At 38.9% G+C, this 18,362-nt stretch overlaps 1 protein-coding gene across 1 annotated transcript in view; it reads right to left on the bottom strand.

Moving 5' to 3' along the window:
* Positions 1-18,362, bottom strand: part of thsd7ba (thrombospondin, type I, domain containing 7Ba) — a 111,441-nt gene that overhangs the window by 25,700 nt on the left and 67,379 nt on the right. Inside the window, exons 12-14 of the mRNA XM_054615245.1 lie at positions 16,380-16,571; positions 7,736-8,002; positions 6,857-7,035 (exon numbers count right to left, since the gene is read on the bottom strand). Coding sequence (XP_054471220.1) covers positions 6,857-7,035; positions 7,736-8,002; positions 16,380-16,571 — 638 coding nt within the window. The remainder of the gene's footprint in view (positions 1-6,856; positions 7,036-7,735; positions 8,003-16,379; positions 16,572-18,362) is intronic.

The following is an 18,362-nucleotide window of genomic DNA, read 5'->3' as shown; positions in this document are numbered from 1 at the left end:
AGTCCGGTGCGCCTTATATATGAAAAAAGATAGAAAATAGACCATTCATTGACAGTGCGCCTTATAATCCAGTGCGCCCTATAGTGCGGAAAATACGGTACTATACGGTCAAATCTAGATGAAGTGTATTTCATTGATTGATTAATGTATGCGAGTAAAAACTAGAGCTTGGTAGTTGTATTTATATTCTGTTAGATTAAAAAGTTCACAGTAATTGTGTCTTTAAAAAATATCATCATCATATCCAGTTATCAAATGATAAGCATGTTTTTAATATTCATCCAGCCACTAAATACAATTTGATTATTAGCAGATAGAAGCAGTGATTAACCTTTGTGTCTGAAGTAAATGCTCTGGACCATCTGGGTGTCTGAAGGCTTTAAAGAAGATCGAGAGGCTCCAAAATGTAGCCTTTGTGGGTGGCAGCGCTTCAGGCTGCCTTAACAATATGCATGGTTTGTAATGCAAGGAGACACCTCACTTTTTGCCCTGGGCCTACAGGGGGAGAATAGCACATGCCCAAGCACTGCTCTACGTTAATTACACCTCATTGGCCTTAGGTAGCTCCATCAGCAGTTGGCTCCAAAAGTCTTTCATCCTAATGAAGGAGAGGGATGAGTTGGGCATCCGAGTTCACTCGGGTAAAAACAAGAACATGTGTTCTCTTTTATCTTTTTCTGATATTTGGGATCTATCCATTCTTTAGGCTTGCCATTGGCTGTTGTTGGCTGTTGTTGGCTACTGGCAGATGGACAGCATGCAGATGAATGAAAGCTTTGATTGTTATGAAATCTGTTATAGATGCTAAGGGTTCCCAGATGATGACACGCAATGTCTTTGGGAATCCACTTATCTTCAGTGAGAAAACAGCCAACTTCTGTCTTGCTGTATGAAATGATCAGAATGAAACAAAAGCAAATTTTGTCACATGCTACTTTTAATACTTCAATAATGCTCACTTCTGATGTTGCTTCTTGCTCACTCTACTTCAATTTCCCCCACGCTCCTGTGATTCATATTTTATTTACCAAACCAGTTGATACAAGTAATTAAATCTTTGTGAATTAATTGCAAAACCTTGATGAATTGTCCACAGTGGTAAAGAGAGCAGAGGATCAGGTCAATTAAAAGCCAAGCCATGCTAAAATAAAATAAACTAAGGACATAAACCAGCAGCTACGGTAAAAATTGTGAACACAGAGAAGAACACAGTAGTTATTAAATAAGCATCAGGCAGTTATAAATACACAAATAAAACATAATTAATGTTAAAATGATAGGGACAAAGTTAATCAACTGAGTTTTACTTACTGATAAACCTAAAAATTGAATTTGAATAAGGTCATAAGCAAAGCAGCATATTATTGAATAACAGCTGTCCTGTGTGCACTAACAGTAAATAATGATAATGTTGGTGAGGCAGAGACCAATACCAGATGTCTAGAGACAGCAAGATGTTAAATGCAGTTAAAAACACCTGGGTGTTATGGTTGTCTGATAATTCAGGTGTTATGTGGTCCACTGAGGATAGCAGTGCTTTATAGAGCCTCTAAACAGCAGGGAGGAGGTGTCTCATACTGTATGTGTGAAACGCCTCTGCAACAAGAACTCATGGTTCTGTGCAGAGATAGTTGGGTAATCACTCATTCAAATTAACATACTTTAAGAGAACCAAAGAGTACTGCAGGACAGAGCCGAACTCACTCATTAGCTTGACTAGTCTCACAAGACTAGAATAGTCTAGTCCTCATGACAAAATGTACTTGAGCAAGACACAGAACACTAAATTCTTCCAATGGTTAGGCCAGTGCTCCTCTGTATTTTAACTGGTATGGTTGGGCAGTTTGTTACCCTGCCAAAATCCACCACCAGCTCCTTGGTTTTAACTTTTCGCTAGAGGCAGGTCCACCTAAGGGTTATGCTCCAAAAGATCCTAAATGCTAAGACACATCAGCTTTGAGGTGGATGATGTCTGATCATTCTTAAAAACAAGTTCAGGAGTCTTGATCATTGATAAACAGCAGATGGCCATGAGTTCATTGAGTGTGATCATAGTCCAGTAGCTAATCCAAGTTTAACAAGAGCTCAGTTGGTTGGTTCTAATTCATGATATATGAACAACAGACAGCAGTGTGTGAACAAATCTGAAGTTGTGTTTCCCTTGATGCCAATTTAATAATATGCTTAAAATATTTAAAGTCAACTTACAAATATTACCCTCTACAAGTAAAGTCAGTTTAACAAGCCAGACCCAGAAGGAGCTTGCCACGATAATGCAAACAAACATGAATACCTTAAAACTAAACACGTGCATGAATAGCATGAAACATCTCAATTATATTTCCTAAAATGAAATAACCAAATGGCTGTGCATCGGTAGATTGCAGCACCATATGAGCTTAGCTTGGCAGCCATACAAGCATGCACCATGACATCACCCACAAGCAGATCTGTGGGTAAGCAATAAAAACCCCTCAACCAATGAATGCCTATATTGAATGAATCTGTTTTTTTGCCTGTTCTTCTTAACAGGCACCACAGCAAAGCTCAAAGTGTTCTGAGATAAACAGCCAGCAGCATCAGCAGTCTTATAGCTCACTGACATTTGCCAAGTACACAAACACCCAGATGAGCTGAGCCAAGACGTCCAATGATGATATGAAAGCCCCACGCAAGCACCGATTCTTTTTAATATGGTGAAGTAAAGCAGCGAGCTTTGGAACTCAAAGTTGACAATGGTGATACGTACGGTTAATGAAATAACTTACAATGATCGCATGCCTCCAACAGCACAGGCATAAAATCATTGACTTCTGCCTTGAAGGGTGCGTTTGTGGGCAACCATTAATATCCAATCGGTCATTGCTCGGAGACGCAGAACGCTGTCAGCAGCAGTGAGAATGTGGAGCGCACACACACGATTATATCCGTCATAAATCTGTTCTAAAGTGGCATGATCAGGCTGTTGGCATGCAGGCTTGCTGATTAAAAGCTATTTAGAGCATCAGCAGCTAGGTGGGGAAAAAAAAAAGAATGAGGGGAGCAAGACAGCTTCAATAGATTACTTAAAGGTGCACTGCATATATTGCAGATATAGTGACATACTTGGGGGTTTGCGCTTCACTTGAATTGTTTGCCTGAAACTTAAACGCTTTCCATGAAGCAGCTGGGGTGTTCTTTGAGAGATGATTCACAGTTATGTTCATATCTTCAAACTATGAAATGTGCTGCATCTCTTACCTTGCAGTGAGCAATTTCACTCGTTCCTAAACACAACACCTAAGTTCAACCGTGGCACTCAACTTGAGAATGAAGGAGTGTGTTTTCACGAGTATTTACACATGACTTGAACCCACGGTCAACGTGTGATACACAGAGTTTGCACAAATGGCTCAATGTATTCATTGGCAAATAAAAACACATTCTCTCTGTCTATACAGTATTCACAACGCGAAAGCCACAAGTGGAACAGAAAGCATCAAGGCAAAGCATTTCATTCAACCAACCTCAACCCCTCTGACCTGCAGTTGCAACAGGCAACTGAGCTATTGATTTCATTGTATTCATTAGGAGCATGTGGTCCTACGTAAATGAGAATCATTCAGTGACAACAGGAAGGGATATCTTGAGAACAGAAATATATAGAATCTATAGTATTGGGTTGTGTAAAAGAATATCCAATCCTTTATCTGATAATGTCAACTACATACCAAGGCCTGGTGATCAATTAGACCCTGACCCCAATTATCTTTTCTTTTAAGGACAAAAATGAACCACCAACGCAATATAAATGACAGTAACATAATGTAACATATTTAACAGTATGGAAACTTTTGTTGTCCCGTTGCATAAAGTTATGTAATAAAAGAGTTAACTGAAAAAAAAAATTGAGAATGGTGAGACACATTTCCTCTTTGTACCATGCCAGCTCATCAACGCCACACAAACATTGGCACCTGTCTTATAACCTTATAGATAGGTCCGTCACACACACACAAACCTCCCACCATACACAACATATGGTAGAGGAACCTTGGATTTGTTTCTTAATAGGAAATGGTCAGTGTGGATAGAGTGGAGGCCAGAAGTAATTATAGATTTGATTTGCCTTGCTACACCTTGACATCTGTGAGCTCCCTCTCTAGCGCTCTCACAAGGCATTTTGTATTGAAATATGTGATACTAATAGCTGCACTGTAAAATCAATCTGTGAAGATCCATTACTTGATCAGCATTTGGATATTTGCTGGTATTTTTATATTCATTTAGTTCTAAGGGACAACGTTTTTTTGCAGACACATTGGAACATTTACTGACAGACACATTGAAAGAAAAGATGAATTAACATGAAAAAATCAAACCTCCTGCACACCCTCGCTCACTTTTGGTCAATTAGAACTTGTGAAATGGAATTAAATATTCTAAAAATGTCACTAAGAAAATAAATAATTTATTCTCACAAGGGAGTAGACAATAGAGATAAGAAATAAGTTGCAGGATGCCCCAGTGTGACTATATATTAGTATTTCACAACAGGCGTAACAGACATGTTTTGTCCAACCGTCCTTAAACAAGACAGTTCCCCTCACCCTTCTTCTTCACTTCTACTTTCAGAACATGCAGATATTTTTCTGAAAATCTGCGAGTCTGCTTGGCTGACATAATTGCCAGAGAAAGACAGATTATGATTTTTATTTTTTTTACACCTTTGCGGAAGCTTTTACTTTTAATGTTACAAGAGGAAAGTCTTGTAATGGCTTGTGGAGTCTAAACTTACTACCTAATCTAATGAAGAACAGGACAGTCCTTATTACATCCCCATGCACTTCGCTTCAACATTTGCAGAAATCAGACTTGACAGGCCTGCTGTGCCTATTACAGTTGCAAATCTATGATGAAACAATTGCTGTACTGAAAAGGATGTGGGGTTCATTAAAAACACTCCAATGAAAGATAGTTCTGTAATTATTCTTTTCCACTTGTACACTCGGTGAGGGGGCCCAAGAGATGCACAATGACAGGTTCTCAGTGAGGTGATGCATGAATTATTCATTACGATAACACTTGTTCTTGATCGTCTTTTACCACTGCAGAAAATCTTACCTCATTAACAGCATGTTTAAAGTTTACTTTACAGCCCAACTCCTACACAGTCTGTTAGACGTCGTGGCCATTTTTTCTCGTTATTTTTTTTTTCCCGTTGTGGCACTTTCTCTCCGTCTCGCTCTCTATCTCTCTCCCTATCTTACTTGCTCACTCAACCATGTGATGAGAGGTGCACTGTAGATTTCATCTCTGTCAAGCCAGTCATCTCTGGCCGTGGCTCGAGGGGAAACATCTGCTGGTGGGAGCGAGGCCACACTCTGGCTAGAGAATAGTTCACAGTGGGCGATGAGGGAGCAAGTGTTTGTTTGAGGGCAAGAGATCCATTAGGAATGTGAAAGGTCTTTGTCATGCTTCATCCTAATAGAGACTAATTGAAGTACCACGGACCAAATGTAAGAATGAGTTCTGGGCAGTGAAGTGCACTGGCTCAAGGACAGAGCAGGTTTTTTAGGACACTATCAACAAGTCGCTAGTGATCATCCAGGACCTTTCCTTGTTAAACAGAGGTTATACTGTAGTATTGTTTCACCCACACCTCAGACAGATGCACTTCACTTTAAATGGCCAATTTGATATTGTTAACGATGAGGCCTTGTCCACCCTCAGGATAAATCCGTCCAGGGCTTTCACAACAGATAGCTCCGATTTCAATGGCGAGGGATTGTTGCAGGGCATTACTACGGGGGCCGTATAGACCTTGTTAGTGGGCACTTAACCATCTGTACACAAATCTCCACTACAGCACAGTGGAATACTTCTCACACAGCCGGGCCTCGTCTCCATACTGACCTCTACAAAATAAAGTGTCCTTTCAAGCTCATTCAAGCATACAGGCAGCATTCATAAAACACTTCCCCTCTTTAATCCATGACCCCATGAGAGGTGCGCCGTCCCAGAATATTCAGAGCTATGTAAAAACCTGACAATGGAATATGAAAAGCTCCCATCTGTCTACTTCTCACTCTCTGCCACCCCCTGCTTTTTTTGTTACTCAACACTGACCTGTTTTGATGACAAGGAAAGGGCATGTCTTGTAAGGTAAAGGATTTGGTCTGACTGAAGACACTAGGAAATGAACAGGTCACCCAGGAGTCCCACTGGCAGATGGGTGATAAACCTTACCATTGAAATGTGAGCAGAATGCAACGACTCCACTGTGTATTCACGCGGGAAGTGCACCACTGGGCAGCAACACTGTCCGGGCTTGATGACAAAATTTTCCAAAACCATACTGGAGGTGTATAACAAATTAAAATGCAAACTACCGCTTGCACCATATTAATGATCCCAGTAAGATATGCATTATGTCTGTGTAAAACATGGAAACTATTAGAATTATGCAAACTAATTTGTCTACATTTAGCATGGCCTCCCTATTACATGTACTATGGTGGTGGAAACGAGTGTATTCAGAGTGTAGAATCCCCTCTTTTGCATTCTACCAATGTGCCCCTGGAAAAAAATCAAGTCTGGGAAGAAGTGAATTAATAACAATGTAGATGGATGATGAGGTGAACCTTGTTTTGTCATTTTTGCTGTGTCTCCATATGGAAACTAAAATACATTTGTCTAACGTCCATCTACAATACATTCAAACAATTGCTCAAAATGCCTCTTAAAGATTTCCACTTTAAAGACAGCAAACATAAACATCAGCATGCTGTCACAATTGGAGTTACCTTCCACAATATGACTCCCTCTTATACTGTGCAGGATGCTTTAGATATACAAGCACTGGTGCACACCTTACCTGATTTTTCAAATCCAGTTTGGGGCATGGCCGTCCTCCATTGAAAGCTTTCTCCCTGAGCCACTTAGACCTGATCTTCAACCCACTGCCACAGGACGCACTGCAGGCTGACCAGGCTGACCAGTCACTGAGCTTACAGTCCAGGGGACACGGGATGTGGCAAACCTCCACCATGTAGCCTGAAATGAACATTGGCAGACGGGAGGGAGAGGCCTCATTCAGACTTGCTCAGCGGCTGCATCAAGGATCACTATAATAATGTCAGACAGACATGCTACAGGCTTATGCTCCACTAGACCTTGGACTTGCTCACTTTGACACCAAGAGGTAATCATCTGACTAATGAGTCTGTCCTTCTGTGCTAACATTGCATAGTAAAATTGACAACGGGTTTTCACACTGTGTACGTTTCTTTGTTTGTTTGCTGTCTCTTATCGTTATTCACCCAACTTTATCTTGAACTGAAATATGCTTTAACATAGGACAAATAAAATGAAAGATTTCAAGTAACCACCACCTACCACACGTCATTCCATTACATAATAAGGGGCGTATCACATTTTCGGATTATTCTGAAACTAGTGTCTAGCCTGTAGACTGGAAAGTACGGAATATGTGGTTTTATTTAACTATCTTGTTCGGAGTGATTAAGAATCGAGACGTCGCTCCTCCCTGATTGGTTGGAGCTAAGAAAATTAAAATAACCCCACCCTTACCAACAAGAAATCAGCTAACATGAACAAAATTTCAGGCGTAATTATGTGAAACTAAATGCGTTTCAGTCTAATTATCAGGTTACACTTTTGTACGTTTGTAAAGGGCCAATCTTTTAAACTAGATACATTCCTAGTACCTGCAATATGTTTCTGTGAGTCCTACCTGAGTCTGTACAGGATGTTGGGTCGACCAGGTGTCCCTGCTGGTCGATGCAGGCCACAGCTCTGTAACGCAGACCTTGGCCACACTCCTTCACCTCCCGGTGGCTCATCCAGCCCTGCAGTGACCCCGGAGCTGAAGAATCATGGAGGATGCATGCAGACCAGTTTCCATAGGGCTGGGACAAAATGTCATCACAGGGACAAATCTCTGTCTCCTCCAGCGGGTACAGCTCCTTATCAAGGCAATGATCCTTCTTTTTACTGCGACCTGAGGAGAAGATGGACAAAACAATAGAGAACTTCTTATCTTGATGTGTGATAAACACTGAATGAATAGGGCATAAAGCTAACTTTTTCCCATGTTGGAATGAAGTATGAGCTTCAGAATGCATAAATATATTAATTGTTTCAATTAAATACTAGTTCATAGAGTGCCAAACATTAGTTTGGCAAAGTGGAATGGCAAAGAAGAAACTCAAAGAAGAATTAAATGTATTTTGTTCATTTATCTTAAATCATTCATAATACATTCACAATACTACAGCAGCAGCAATACTACAATGTCTAGCAAACTAAACTGCCAGTAAACTATTTACACAGCATATATTCTTAATTTGTATCATTGTGAATATCAGTGTCAGAGGCCAAATACAGGCAGCAGCAATCCATCATTTAATTTCTTAATGTGAGCAAAGCTTACTTTGCTGCAAAAAATAAAGAAAGATGAGTGAGGCAAGTTGACCCATTATTATCAGGTGATTTTTTTATCAAATAATATCAAAGACAAATCTGTTACAGGTTGTGAAACGGAACAGTGAAAAAAAGGTCTTGCGTATCTTTCAAAAAAGTAAATCTAATAAATGGCAAATATGAAATTTTCTGTAACAACAGTAACACAGTTGAATATAATTGTCTTTTCCCACCTGGTTCCATCACAGGCATAGTCAAATACACAGCTCTTTCTAAATTTATGGTTGCATAACACACATTGTTGTGACAGCACTGTATGGACGTTGGGTTAATTAACTCTTCCCCATAGTATGACTTTATTTCATTTAGAGGAAATTATCATAACAAATGAATAGTTAATCAGTCAAAATTGCTCTACTGTAAGACCAGTGGCAAAAAAGCCCTTGTGCATGTAATGAATATTCAGAAAGCACTCTAAATGACCCGCGGTAATACTTATTTGAAAGCATATTAAACTTTAATTCTTCTCTTTATTTTGAAGCCCCTTAAGGGAATGGTGCACACTTAATGTGTGTGTTACGTCACTACAGCTAAACTCTTTAAAGGTTAGACCTGAGTGACTGTTTTGCTACATGAAACAACACTTTCTGTGCAAGTAGAATGCAAAATACAAACACCATTATTGTGTTATTCAACTGGAAAACAATCCTATATTTCTAACCTTTATTATGTCATTTGTATGCAAATGCACCATATTTAGGCTTGGCACATACAGTACAGACATTGTTTGCTACTATGAAGACCCAAAAGAGTAAAGATCTGCTGCAGCTGAGTGTTCTCCCACTGCGGAGGAGACAAGGAAGAAAATATATTTTCTTTCTTGCATTATGTCTTCTGATGCAGATTTATTCCATCCCTTTCTTTTTTAATCCATGACTTCTCGGCAGCACACAGTGGTTGCTGTTCAATAGTGATGATAAACGGTGCACAGAGAGCTTTTTGATTCAAGGGGTTTGACGACGGTGGAGAAACAGCAGACGATGCAGAGCTTCACAGATATCTGGTAACATCATTAGTCAGTAGTGTTCAGTTCCCGAGTTATTTTGTGATTAAGTGCTGTAATTCTCTTTTGGTTGTACCCACTTTCCCTCAGTCTGTCTCATCTTGTTTTATATTACTGAATAATTCCTAGCAACTGCACTACAACAGAGCAAGAGGTTTTTTTTTTTTCAGTGCTCAACCTTACAATCGACAAAACACGAAAAGTCTTGTGTGTGTTATGTGATCTACTGATGCGTCTGCTGATGGAGAATTTGGTGCTAAACTGTTGCTGTAAAATCAAACGTGATTGTAGCTACACTGGCAACATCTATCATCAACATCACCTAATGAATATTAGAAAATGGAAGGATAGATGCACCATGGAATGGCAGCAATTGTTTCAGCAGGGATTTCTTTCTTTAAAATCAAAATATACAACAAGACACCAGCTCCAAACTCTTTTGTCTAATGAGGGGAAAAAGAAATATTTTATTTCAAAGACATCCATTAAAGCCTCCATTAAGACTATAAGAGCTTACCACTCAATACAGTTCACTTCAGGCTTCAACTAATTAGTCCTGTCCATTATATCTGATGAGAATTAACAGATGAGCATGAGCAGGAAAGTAATAGTATACCAGCTGAAAGGCACGTGTTCCTCTCAGCCACTGTCACTTTTAATATCAGGACAAGTAACAGATACAAGCTGTCAAGCTGTCCAACTGCTGAAAAATCTTTCTCATGATTGATTGTCTGCTCTGCATCATTGAATAGTGTTATATAAGAGAGCTATGGGTCTTGTTCTGTTCGCGGCAGCCATCAATATGCTGCTGTCATCAACATGTTAGTGTTGCTGTAGTACATTGTTTGAAAAGAAAAACAAAACAGAGTCACTAGCGTCGACGCCTCTTGATGTGCATGTCATCACTAACCAAATAAAGCATTTGATGGGATCATTGGACCCCGTGTGGAATTTGCATTCAGTCATCATAAAGAGAGACAATCCAAGCGAATGCAACTGTCTTGGAATGTGAGTTTGGCAGAAGCTTTCGACATCATATTTCACAACTTTAGAATGCAAAATGCAATTCATATGTTCAAATTCTATGTTTCCCTTAACACTGTTCTATTGACTTGATGGAAATGTATGTGAAATAGTATTTAGATCATTACGAGTGACTAACACTGTCTCTGATGGTTTAGCATAGATGTTTTAATGATGTAACTGAATCCGGTAACGTGACCATCTAAAGGAAAAAAAGCCAAACCCATGGATTAATTGCAATACTTTTAGTGTTCCCTTAACTTTGTTGTTGTGCCATCATCAGGTTAATATTAATTACTCCCATACTTTGGTTTGTGTCCAAATACCTGCAAATCTAACGACATTTGTATCATCCTCAGCTGTTCTTTGTATGAAGTGCTAATAAGATGGTGACATGGAAAACATATCTGTTAAACATCAGCCTTTTGGAATTCAGCTCTAAACTGTGCCTCACAGAGCAGATAGAACGGCTGTAGACTCAGTGGTCTTGTTAAAATATTACATCTATCAGCAGACAACCAACCTACAAAAAAATATGAATGAATGAATAAAATAAAATAAATGATGAAAGTGTCAAAAGGCTCAGAACATTATGATGGAAGTATATTATAGCCATTCCCATTTGCACTTATGTATCATAAGTTGTTTCAGCAATTTTGGGGTCGATGCCAGTAGAGACACAGATTTGAATGCACAAAGTCTCAGCTTTTAAGTCATTCACAATTCATGCCATTCCAAGAGTGTTTGGGGACTCCAGTATTCAGAAATATTCAAATTTACCATTTTTATAATAGGCAAAAATAAAACATTGATACTGCATCTAAATTTTCATGGGGGCATGTCTCTAAAGTGAAGACTTTTTGGGTACCAATAGGCCCATTTTCATTCACATATCTTGAGGTGAGAGGCAAAGGAACCCCTTTGAAATATCCATGCTTAACTTAGGAGTGTAAATCATTCCCCTTCCCTACAAGCTAGCATGTCATGGAACCGATGAATTCATGGGGTTGTCTAGTTTCATATGATGTTAGTATCTTCTCTTTAGATTTAATACTGCCGGTCTCTGAGGATTAAAGTACCCTTTTTACTGCAAAATAAAAGTGCTACAGAATTCCCTGACCTGAGCCAAATGGAGAGAGAGAGAGAGAGAAACACTCAAATGTAACACACATGCACAAACAAATACAAGGTCTTCTGAAAGAGTTGCACTGCAGTTTTGCTATATTTGAGCACCCGTATTTGTTTCATGGGTCCTCGGTGTCCTCAGCCTCCCGTGTGCCCAGTGAGCAGCCCATCTGTTTCTGTAGTGGGTCTGATTGCAAACATTCCTCACCAAGTGTGAACTCACTGCCATCACATGGCAATTCACCAACAATCTGTTCAATCTACGCCACTGCTGGTGGTTGATTGTCGAGTGCCAGTGCAACATCACTTCACTTTGACAACTACATTACTGGCGACAGCACCACATAGACCAACAGGCACAACAAGCTATCTGCATTTAGGTCAGCCATATCCAACTTGGTTTAGCATCATGCATTTTAATTAAACACAATTTTGAAAACTTCCTCTGTATAATATGTGTTGAGCGGATGCTCTGTTAGCAGCCATAATAGAGTGCAGTTTTCTTTGTCCCTGTAACACTGATAGAAGTGTGCTGAATAGCATCTACTGTGGAATAGCAAGGCCATGTATGAATTAAATTGATATAGATGTCAATAGATAGATAATAGATTACATTACAGTCATTTAGCAGACGCTTTTATCCAAAGCGACTTACAATCAGTAGTATATTACATATCATTCACCCATTCACACACTGATGACAGGCTACCATGCAAGGTGCCACCATCAGACTCTAACTAACATTCATGCAACATCCAGTCCACACCGATGGCAAGCCTTCGGGAGCAACTTGGGGTTAAGTGTCTTGCCCAAGGACACATCGACTGCCGAAGCCGGGTATCGAACCACCGATCCTCTGAATGGAGAACTACCTTGCTCTCCACTACGCCACAGATAACCCTTCACGGAAATGTCAACAAAAACCTTTCCTCCACTTGCTTTCCGTTTCCAATTTTCAAAACTGACTAAAACACACAACTGATGTTCAAATACGTTGATGCAGAATAATGTTACATTTTTCATCTGCAGTTCTTAGTTTCAATTGTTGGTAGGAATGATTCATGAGCATTTGTTTACGGATTTCAATCTCACAGTGATAATTAAGCAAATGAGAATACTATTGACTGTATAAGGCTACAACCTTACTAACAGGGCCAAATCATTTCAGTGGAGTGTGAAATATAAAGGGAACTTTGGCTAGGTGTGAAAAATGGACGTGTCTTCACAGAAAAACCAAAAGAAACAACTGTTACAACTAATAAAAGAGAGTATCTAAAGGTAGTAATAATGTGTATTAATATTGTTAACAATGCATAACTTATATATTTTTAGACTTTATGTTGCTACATATATCTTCAACGAATAACAATATATATGGCTCTCAAGTCAACATGTCATGTCATAAAAGAACAAGTCTCCCCATTCTATTGTAGCTCCCATAACATAATATCTGATAGATAAACCCATCCGCTGTGAGATAGGTGCATAATAAATCCCATAGAAACCCTCTCCCTGCACTCCAGCCTAGTGCTACATCTTCAGTTGTTACAACTTTTCCCCTTCAACCTACTTGCAGGTTTGAGTAGATTCCAACCAATCAATCACTGAATTAATCATTTATATTGCCTATTTAATAACATGAAATTACATAAAACTAAAAACATTTAATCAATTAAATGAAATAAAAGTATAAATGAATAGCATACTATCAGACAATTTAAGAGGAGAGAACAAAAGGCATAAAGTAGGGAATACACTAGAGCAAAAGATAAAAGCCATAAAATAAAATGAAATAAATTCAGTTCCCAATGGCAGATTGACCATTAGAAATACAGTATTTCTATAAAAGGCAAAGCTAAAATAAAACCCATGAGGCAGTTAAAAGCTTATTCTGACAAAGAAGAGAGTCGGAGCAATTTTGAATGGCTCAGTAACAAAGCTGGATAGTGTAGCTAACCCATTTATCTGCAGTTAAGCTCTTACAGATAGACACAAAACTCTGCTCTCTGATCTGAGGCAGAAATTATTCAGAGAACTTAACGCTCCAATGCCCATACAACATTCAACATGCTGATTGAGAAGAAGAAATTAGCTACAACTCAATACTTTACCAATAAAGTGATGGAGGAAAGAAACCTACTTGCAAAGATAATTTTCTGAACATTTTCCTCCCAAATCAAGCCGACCTTTATTCTGACGGGAGACAGATTGTCATTACAGCAGCATCTGCTTTAATGTGTGTCATTTAAACATCAATAACTCATTATCCTATTAATGTTAAGACATTAGTGTAATTAATATAAACAAACTAGAAAACTGGCATCTTCCATGGTGTTTTTTATCAGAGTAAACAGAGCTTTCACAGCTTTTGACATGGAGCAACATCATAATTGCAACATGAACCAACAGTATTTACTGTAAATTATGTCTTAATTTTGTTTTTTTTGGCAAATATATGGTAGAAAGAGATTTTCAATCTTCACTTATTGAAATGTCATTTAGCCTATTCATTGTAAGTATATTGACAAATAAGTATCAATTGATGCAAGATAATACATTTTTTTATAATGTCACTTGCAGTATGGATGCAAATCCTCTGCCAGGGATCATATTCATTTTTAATTTTTTTTAACTTTAGAAGCATTGTTTCCATTGTGACAGAGAAGCCTGCAAATCCAGCATGAGGACACTATAGGGTTAAAACCATGTTGACTGATAAGCCCAGTCTACTGCTTGCCAGCCAAAAAGAAAGAAGACAGTCATAACAGTTACCAATGTATCAGTAGACAGATACAGGAAGACATTTTGGCACCTATAGGCAATAGCAACAGTACAGTTCACCTTATCTGTTTTTAGACTGCTGGTCACAATTGGAGCACCTGGAGGAAACCCGCATGGGATAAACATGCAACTTCCTCACAGAAAGGCAGCAGCAGACCGGTGGATTCCAGAACATTCTTACAATGCCAACTCCTGAGCCAACCCAGGCTGCCCTCATATAGTTAGAATGTCACATATAAAGTAATGCTCTTATGCATGCTAATGGGACAACCAAAAAACAATCACATGGTCATCTGAGTGTGATATTAACATCGAAGGTGTAACGTGTGTGTGCGTGTGTGTGTGTGTGTGAAGGAGAGGGGTCAGATTGTGGTGTCTTTCATTTTTTGTTTGTTTGTATACACACCATTGTTATGGCTAATAAGTGGCATGATCCAAGCGAGGCTGCTGAATTATGACAACACTTAAATTATACATAAACCTGGGAATACCTGTCATAAAGTGACTTATGCAAACAATATAATTATAGCCCTTGTGTACTGTGTCTCGCAAAAACAATTTTTCAACCTTATTTCAATGTATTAGTAACAGTACCGTGTTCATAGGGTTCACAGCATTTGCCAGTGCTCTCTGTATGAAAGCAGTTGTAGCATAGGAAATCCAAGAGACACGATTGCACAACAACTGAACAGCATTTTGTTAAACAGCCTTTTGGACCGTCAGAATGACTTTTGGTTTAGACACGCAGAATATACGGCAATATGGCTCAAGAAGGCTTTTCAACATAGCTGTATCATCTAAGCAGATGTTTTGGGAAGCTGCCAACTCCTTTAACAGCATCTTAGAGCTTTGAACCCACAGTGGATTTGCTTTCCATCAATTTACCTGACAGAGAAAATGTAAGTGTTAAAGTTGAAATACGGAGCTTTAATGACCATTACGGCCACACTCCTACTGAATAAAACCCTCCACAAAGCCCGGGCTGATTTCACATGTTGGATTCTTAGAGCATTATAGAAGGAGACAGGATATGTTTACTACAACCCCTCCGGCAACGGATCAAATATTTATGAAGACAAATAGTATCCAGCCTGGTCTGCAACCACAGCATGTAATTCAGATTTGCCATCTGCACTGAAATAGGGGATTACAAGCTGTGAGAAACCTAATTTGGACCTGACATAACACTACAGGGACAGAGGAAAAGTTACAGTAACAACCAGAACAAGAAAAGAGGTTAGACTGGATCGCGGTATGTATGTCAAGGCACGGGGACTTCTAAGCACACCAGGAATATGCTGCCATGACAACAACCCTGAAGATCAAGGGATGTAGTTGAGTTGGAATCAATGTACACGGTTACTACTTCATGTGTACAAGGTTACTACTTCATGTGTACAAGGTTACTACTTCAGGTTGTGGTTCATGCTAGTATTTGACGTTTTGTGAATGATGATGTGTTGTTATAGTAGATCATTGACAGTGGCTGATGGAGATGTACTGTAGAGAAAGATAAACCCATGTGCAGCATTAAGATACGTGGATTAAGATTTTCAAAGCAATCAGAAAACATTTCACCAACTTGAACAAAAACTTTAACTTTGACAACAAGCGAGTCCCAGCCGTGTGTATCACTTTTGGAAGCAGTTTAGTTTTTTGTTGTGAGCTTTTTGCAGCGTTTTTCTTCTATGTGCTGCGAATGTGTTGCAAATTGATGTTTTTTTGTGTCATGAAGTTGGTGAAGATGTTCCTAAATGCTACACACGAGTTGTCTTATTGATGAAGATATTTCTACATTTGCCTGTTTTGTGCAATCTTAATTTGCAGTGTTGAGTTGATCTCTCGAGGCCATCGTAGAGAACGCTTGACCTAAGAATCCAACCTTTCCACTGGCGAGGATGAAACGGTTGCCTTGAGTGATATCTGTGTCCACAAATCTGTGAAAGAAAAGTAATGTCTTTACCTGTGAGTACTCGATTGCGACTGCGGTAGCTGCCGCATCCAGCACAGTCAGAAAACCTGGACCAAGTAGTTAGAGTGCAGTCATCCTTGCAAACCACCCGGCACTCTCTAATCTGAGGGGGCAAGGGGCCGGCCCATCGGAGGCACTCTGTCATGTTGGCCGAGTCGCCACTCTCCTCGACACAACTGACTCCTGCGAACACAGGGGGAGGTAAGAAGGTCACTCCAATTATACAGACAACGCACACATAACAGATCACACCTCACCAAGCTGACACTGACTCATTAAACTCATAAAACTCCTTGCATATATTTCTTAGGTCATCTGTGCTAGAATAAGCCTGATTTTAGAATTAGGTCACATTCATATATATATACAGTTGTTTTGAGCAGCAACTGGGAGGAAAAGGTCTACTAATATATTTTATGCTTGGTTGAATGGCGTCATAAAGAAAAGGTAGTTAGAGAATGGTCACTGTGTAAGTCATAGCTATAAGAAGCAGCAGAGCGTTCATGTTAAGATCTAGAGAAATGCTAATTCAACCTTCAAGCACAACACCTTTATCAGACTTCTTAAGACAACTATGATTTATTGAATAAAAACAAAGCATACACAATAACAGATTAACATTAAGGCTAAATACTTTCGGCAGAGTGTGCCTGTGTGCACTATGAATAATTATTTAGAACACACAGCAAGACCAGATGGGTTATTTCTGTTACTAAACACCTGATGTAGCACTTAGTTAACTGAAAATAGTCTTTCAGTCCAATGTGGCTGCTTTTGATAGCTTTGGAAAATACCCCTGGACACGTTTTTAGTAATTCTTTGATATCACTTACATCAAAATGAAAACAGTCAAAGACGCAAGGCCGCTCTTTGTCAGAAAAGATAGAGCTAGCTGTGGTTAAGGGGAAAAAATATACACTCAAAAATACATTTAGAACAGGAGGGTAGGATTAATATGAGAGGAACAGCTAAACCACTAATAAATCAAAAGCTTGCCTTGAAAGCATGAAAATGGTTCTTTTTGTTTTTGTAAAAGAAGAAACCATTTACTGTGAGTCTTCTGTCTTTCAAAACCAAGTGAAGGTGTTATCCCCTGATGAATGATCTAATCTTGAGCAAGATGCTTCATCGCTTTTGTTGAAATCAAACTGGTTCGATATTCTTTCAGAGACCTTTTGTGTCTACAACTGTTCTGTTGAGCCTCATGGTGAATTCATCAGGAAGCAAAACAGTGCAAGTGCATTATTGATTTTTGTCAAAATATGACTGAAGATTGAGACATTAAATGGGAGGTTATGCTTGATAGACAATTGGGTATATTAATACTTTACAAACAAAAAAAATACGTATGGCTCTATATCCTGGTATTGTAATCACAACTGGTTTAACTTAAAAATAGCATCAATGAGCAAATGTTTAAATGTTCACACAAATGTCCACTTCTTGAAGCAAAAACATTATACAGCACTAGTTTCACAGGAACCCGCATTCTTATAATAAAATAATACTTTCCCTAATTACCAACATTGTCTGCATGGTACCTGGCATGGTGTCAGGGATAATTATTCAGTGTTGAAACAGTGGTTCAGCCCTGGCAAAGATGGAAGCAACATAAATGGGGAACCTCAAAAATAGTGATGTGAGTGACTAATGCAAGTGATTGTCTTTGAAGATTCACTGATATACAAACATGTCTTTAATCCGTTTGGCTGATTTCTATTTGACTTTCAAATTTTGCCCTCTGACAAAAACTGTTCGGTTTTTACATGTCTGCTGAGAATGTGTGGGATGGTTATTTACATATAAGGCCTCGGCAAAGGCATTGCAAGGGAGACGATAGGTATTATTAAAGTGTGTTTATGTAACATTCACAATCGAAGCGATAAAAAAACAACCCTTTTATTTTTGCAATGTGCGTGTTTAGGTTAAAGAGCAATGATATTATGTGGTGATTCTTATTTTCCCTCTAACAAA

The sequence above is a fragment of the Anoplopoma fimbria genome, chromosome 16 (assembly GCF_027596085.1).
Source record: "Anoplopoma fimbria isolate UVic2021 breed Golden Eagle Sablefish chromosome 16, Afim_UVic_2022, whole genome shotgun sequence".
Lineage (NCBI taxonomy): Eukaryota > Metazoa > Chordata > Actinopteri > Perciformes > Anoplopomatidae > Anoplopoma > Anoplopoma fimbria.
Note: the sequence above shows the minus strand (reverse complement) of the source record. Positions and strands in the feature narration are given on the sequence as shown.